General features: G+C 38.3%; 1 protein-coding gene across 2 annotated transcripts in view; it reads left to right on the forward strand.

The window, feature by feature from the left end:
- Nxph1 (neurexophilin 1) overlaps positions 1 to 5,758 on the forward strand; it is a 312,816-nt gene extending 307,058 nt beyond the window's left edge. The window contains exons 3-4 of one of the 2 annotated variants that reach the window (XM_087656137.1): positions 3,804 to 4,455; positions 4,565 to 4,805. In XM_087656137.1, coding sequence (XP_087512263.1) covers positions 3,804 to 4,455; positions 4,565 to 4,722 — 810 coding nt within the window. In that variant the 3' untranslated portion in view covers positions 4,723 to 4,805. Of the gene's footprint in view, positions 1 to 3,803 lie in introns of both variants that reach the window. The other variant, NM_012994.2, reaches the window with a different exon arrangement.
- The last annotated feature ends 242 nt before the right edge of the window (positions 5,759 to 6,000 follow it).

Below are 6,000 nucleotides of genomic sequence, written 5' to 3' on the forward strand. Positions count from 1 at the left end.
AAAGACAGATTTTCTTAAAAAGTTTGGCTACTTGCAAATACTACCCCGTTACCCATAGGTGTTCATGACCACAAGTCACATGGGAAATTGTGATGATTATGAATATTGACACTGACGGTGAATACTCAGCACATGCCTGCGACTTTCTTTGGTGCTTTGAAGGAGGTGTTCTATGTAATCCTTGCACCATCCCTGTGAGAGGTATGGGCAGTCTCTTCTAGTTTCTAGATTGGAAAAACATGATTTCTATATAAGATTCACACATAACCCAGTTGTCAAGGATCAGAGCCAAGTGTGGGATTCAGATAGTCTACTCAGAAGTCCAAACATACAATCCCTATGGTTGTGGAGATTATAATTTAGAGCTGAACAATAGGTATTCTGCCAAAAAATCAGAGGTTTGTTCATTCCTTAGAATCATAGCATATCCTGGATACAGTGGTTCTTCTTTAAATCATGTGCCCCACCTCTACACAATTTTCCCCTTTTATTTCCTACCTGTTGTTGATAAATTGCACTGTAAGTGTTTTTTTTTTCCTCTTCTGTCTTGGGACAATTTCACTACAGCTTTGTTAACAAGTGCACGGGAGAAATATCACATTACAGTCCTTTGTTGATTCTGAGATAAAGTGCCTGAAAGCCACTCTGTGAATGCTTGAATTTATCTTTGCTAGCCAAACAATGGGGACACATCTAACACTGAGGAAAAGAATCAGAGAAAAGCATATGTTTTATGCCATTTATTCTAAAGTATAAATATGAGGATTGTAGGAAGATGATACTTGTATAGTTAGGCGAGTATACATTTGAATGTTTTACCACAAAATAGGTGTTAAAGAAATATTAAAGGCAAATACTCATAAGAAACATTCTAAAACTAAAGGATCAGTACTAGTCTTACCAATTACATATATTATAGTTTAAAATAGATGCCATACCATTTTAAAGTTTTTTTCTGCCTTTATTTACCTCTTTTCTTCCACTGCTGGGTACTGAATCCAGGACACCTGCTGGCAAGTGCTCAGAATTTGTGTATATTACCTCATCCTAAAATGGAATACTTTGAAGTGCATTTCATGTAGGGAATTATAAAAATAAATTTAGCTGCTTCTATTATTTTGTTATTGTGATGGATAATGTTAACTCTGAAACTATCATGGTTTTCTTTTTATATGAGATACTAATATTAGCCCATAACAGATTGACATAATTAAGCAAAGAGATAGCTGGCAAATTAATTTTATACTTATTCTATACAGACTCCTATGTCTAATTCCCTTCCATTAAATAATATTTCCCATTCTATTTTAGGTCACAGTATTCAGTCTATGTTAGAATTTTGCTGTTATAGTCATGGATGTTTCTTGGATATGATCCATTCTTGAAATATGAGGAGAAAACATAGGACACAGTTTTAGTAGAAGGAGAATAGAAAAAAAATCAATGTAAAGGCAGAACAGAATGGACAGAAGAAAGAATACTTAGTGTTTCTTCTAAAAGAAAATTGGTAGCAAAGATACCCTTCTCCTTATTTCCTGCATTATTTTAAGATGCTCTATGTAGGCCATCTCTGATGATACTAGTGACTTGATTTGTATGAAAGGTGATAAACTAAATGTCTGAAGAATGACAGTGACAGTGAACAAAAGCCTGGCCTTAACTTCCTTTAAGTGTGAACATGTCCATTGTGTTACCCGTCTATTCTTTCTGCAACACTGTCTTTGTTAGGGTTTTACTGCTGTGAACAAACACCATGACCAAGGCAACTCTTATAAAGCACAACATTTAATTGGGGCTGGCTTACAGGTTCAGAGGTTCAGTCCATTATCATCAAGATGGGCGCATGGCAGTATCCAGGCAGGCATGGTGCAGGCAGAGCTGAGAGTTCAACATCTTCATCTGAAGGCTGTTAGTGGGAAACTCACTTCCAGGCAGCTAGCATGAGGGTCTTAAGCCTACAGTCACAGTGACACACCTACTCCAACAAGGCCACATCTTCTCCACTCCCTGGATCAAGCATATTCAAACCATAATAAGCACATCCTGTTCCTAGAATATGACTCTCTGTATTTGTCTGTCTGCTTGTAAAATCTACTTTGATCTGTTGTGTGTGTCCAGGTTGGCATAGGTTGTATAGATTTCCCTTGGAGATGTCAAGAACATGCAATAGGATATGGAGTCTAAACTTGAAAGGTTTTTGCTTGTTGTTTATTTGTTTGTATTTTAGTTTTTGTGTTAGCTTCTCCAGTGTCTCAGCCTTGGTTTTGTAAGGTGAAGTCATGACATATAAACACAGGAGAAAACATATTTTATCTTAGATGCAATAAGTTTACATGGAAATTGGTGCAGCATTTCTTAAGCTCAGCAGTTTTCCAAATAAGACAACTTTGAGTGCTATTTGTGGGAATGGTCCCACACCAATAATGTTTTCGCAAGGAAGTGACAGAATGGGGAACAAATCCTGGCTCCTAAGCTTATGGACTCCAGGAGGTGTTGTAGACTTTTTTTCCATCATAAGTATCTGATGAAGGATGTTTTTGGTAGAGATCTGTGTCAAGAGACAAACATGGATAAGTCTACAGGTACCAGTGGGCATGGTCTAGAAGACAGTTCTAATTCCTAATGCACCTACCTCATTTAGGAGAGCTTTTTATCAATGATCTTTTACTCTCAGAACTTTTTGGATGAAAGTGAAAATAGAGTTCTAAGAGGCTGATGTGATCCTAATGCACCTCACTTAGGGGGAGTCTCAGACTCATGTTTGAGAAGGGAGGGGCTTTATTGGGAAACTTAGCTTTATGATGTACCTAGTGGACATTCCATCATCAACCTCAGCCAAATGAGTCAATCCATGTGGCCAATGGTTTGCCTTCATGGGCTATTGCTTCCTGTGGGTTCTGGGTTGTGTTTACAAATTGTGTGTCCCCAGTGTCCCATGTCAGAATGAGCAATTGTTGCTTTGAGGCCATTAGGGTACTGGTTACTTTGAACTCCTGGGTCCTCTGAGGGACTGTTTCACAGAGGCAAGATAGAATCTTGGAGAACATCTTTCAAATGTGACTCTCACAACCTCACTTGAAGTGATCTCCCAGCTTTATGTTGCTTTTCAGATTGTCAAATGTCTACCTGGTGGTGAATATTACCTTACATCTCATTTCTTAAACACCATTTTAAACCCTGAAATAAAAACAATGACATGTGTTGTGTCTGGTGCTTATGATAAGTACGTGTGATTGTGTGTGTGTGTGTGCGTGTGTGTGTGTGTGTGTGTGTGGACAAGTTAAAATTCTCTTGGTAAAACTGCAGTTTCTAGTATAATAAGCAATCAAACATTTAAAAGTAGATAAGTTATCAGCTACCACATTTATAAGGAGTATATAGTTTTAGAGTTTGATTCTGGAGCAGAAAAAAATAACATAATGATTATAAATATTTACTTCAAAGATGGGTTTTGATGCTGAGAGATTATTTACTTTAATTTAGTTTATATTTGAATTCAATTTGGCTTCCTCAGCCTTTTTTCTCTGTTAGTCAATGTTTTATATGGATCTTCAGGTCAGGCCTGATGGTTTTCAGCCACCCACACCACCTCTTTTGCACTGTTGAATAAAAATAGAAGCGGTATTTTATACCACTTAATAAACAGTGGCCGGATACTGGAGGTGCTTTTAAGAACAATAACAACAACAACAAAAAGTCATCATTTAATTATAAGCCTCCCAGCAAGGTGTGGAATGCATGCGTTGCCTATTCTTAGATGTGGAGATGTAAATAAACACTCACCTTTTAACTTCTTTTCTCAGGTCACGTGTGCCAATCTAACAAATGGTGGAAAGTCGGAACTTCTGAAGTCAGGAAACAGCAAGTCTACACTAAAACACATATGGACAGAAAGCAGCAAAGACTTGTCTATCAGTCGGCTCCTCTCACAGACTTTCCGTGGTAAAGAAAATGGCACAGATTTGGACCTGCGCTATGACACCCCAGAACCTTATTCCGAGCAAGACCTCTGGGACTGGTTGAGGAACTCCACAGATCTTCAGGAGCCTCGGCCCAGGGCCAAAAGACGGCCCATTGTTAAAACCGGCAAGTTTAAGAAAATGTTCGGATGGGGTGATTTTCATTCCAACATCAAAACAGTGAAGCTAAACCTGTTGATAACTGGGAAAATTGTAGATCATGGCAATGGAACGTTTAGTGTGTATTTCAGGCATAATTCCACTGGTCAAGGGAATGTATCTGTCAGCCTGGTGCCCCCAACAAAAATTGTGGAATTCGATTTGGCACAACAAACCGTGATTGATGCCAAAGATTCCAAGTCCTTCAACTGTCGTATTGAATATGAGAAGGTTGACAAGGCCACCAAGAACACACTCTGCAACTACGACCCTTCAAAAACCTGTTACCAGGAGCAGACCCAAAGTCACGTGTCCTGGCTCTGCTCTAAGCCCTTCAAGGTGATCTGTATTTACATTTCCTTTTATAGTACAGACTATAAACTAGTACAGAAAGTATGCCCTGACTACAACTACCACAGTGACACACCTTACTTCCCCTCCGGATGAAGACGAACAGGGCATGAGACTGAAGCCTGAGGAATTACAGGTCATAGGACAGGGCTGTTACCTTAAGGAAGAAGGTCACATCTGTTGCCTGGAATGTGTCTACACTGCTGCTCTTGTTGACTGGTGCGAACATGCTAGTGGAAAACAATTGATGTAATTTCTGCACAGTCAGCTTCATCTCTCAGCATAGTTGTAAATCACCATAGCTCTCAGAGTCTCATCTGAAGACATGCTGTCACTGTAGAGACACATGAGCACCCACTCCTGCACATTTCAGCTCACATCTATCATGGTACCCTTTGAGAGGGCTTTCATTGTCTTGACTCATGATGGTTCAGGATAAACTATGATCAAACACAAAGAATTAACTAGACAGAGGATGTATCTAACATGCCGTTATGGAAATCTCTTTTAAGGTCTTGAGTCCATGCTAATCAATAGTCCCCACTCATGCATTCCTACTGCTTGGAGTAGCTGTGCTGGTGAATACTACTGTAGGAGTTATATGCTTGTTAAATGGAAAAAAATGTGTCTTTAGAGCTCAGTATTCTTTATTTTATGAACACAACACAGTGTAGTAGCTTTTTCCCAGCATACAGTAGGCACATTCAAGGTGATACAGGATGGCTTTTCTTTCTGTGGAGGGAGGAGCTTGTTCTGAGTAAAGATGAGCAAACATTTGGAATTTACATGTGGGCAGACACTGGGAATTACAGCTTTTCTTGCCTATCACCGGACCTTTGCAATGTTGAGACCAACTAAGGCTGCTTAACACAAGTTCTGATCATTATATAAGAAGGAAAATGCCGGGCAGACACCATGTAAGTTATAAGTGTCTGTCTTATCTTTACTACACATATTGTAACAAACTCAATATCCTAGTCTTCATTTGTATGAATGGTTTGTACTGTATATAGTTTAACCAAGTGTTATTTGAGCTGCTTATTAATATTAAATTGTACTTGTCTCTCTGCTTGTTATTGGTTAAAAAGAAAAAAGGATCTAAGGAATCAATTTTATCAATGTAGCTGTGAACTCCATTAAAAAAAGACAAATTTAATATACAAAGCATCTATTCAGCTCAAGTATTGTTGAAAGCTATACATATACAACATTACACTGTCTGTATTTAGATATTTTATTTCTGGAAAAAATGTACATAAAAATAAAACCGTTAAAGTTGAGTTTCAATACGTACGTGTGTAACATGGTGATTTAAATGGTTCTGACAAGAAGAATGTGCTGGAATACAACCATGGGTTTGCATCACATGTCTTTGAATTTGAGCAGAATTATCTAAATTGCTATTAGCTGCCTAGTCAAAACAACCTAAGAGTCTCAGTCTCTAGCTTGGGAAATAATTGTGGCATACAACATTGCATGCATTTTTGGTTTACTGTAATGTTAGCTATTTAAGTGTACCAAGAAGGAAAGA

The sequence above is a fragment of the Rattus norvegicus genome, chromosome 4, assembly GCF_021556685.1.
Source record: "Rattus norvegicus strain SHRSP/BbbUtx chromosome 4, alternate assembly SHRSP_T2T, whole genome shotgun sequence".
In the NCBI taxonomy this organism is placed as follows: domain Eukaryota; kingdom Metazoa; phylum Chordata; class Mammalia; order Rodentia; family Muridae; genus Rattus; species Rattus norvegicus.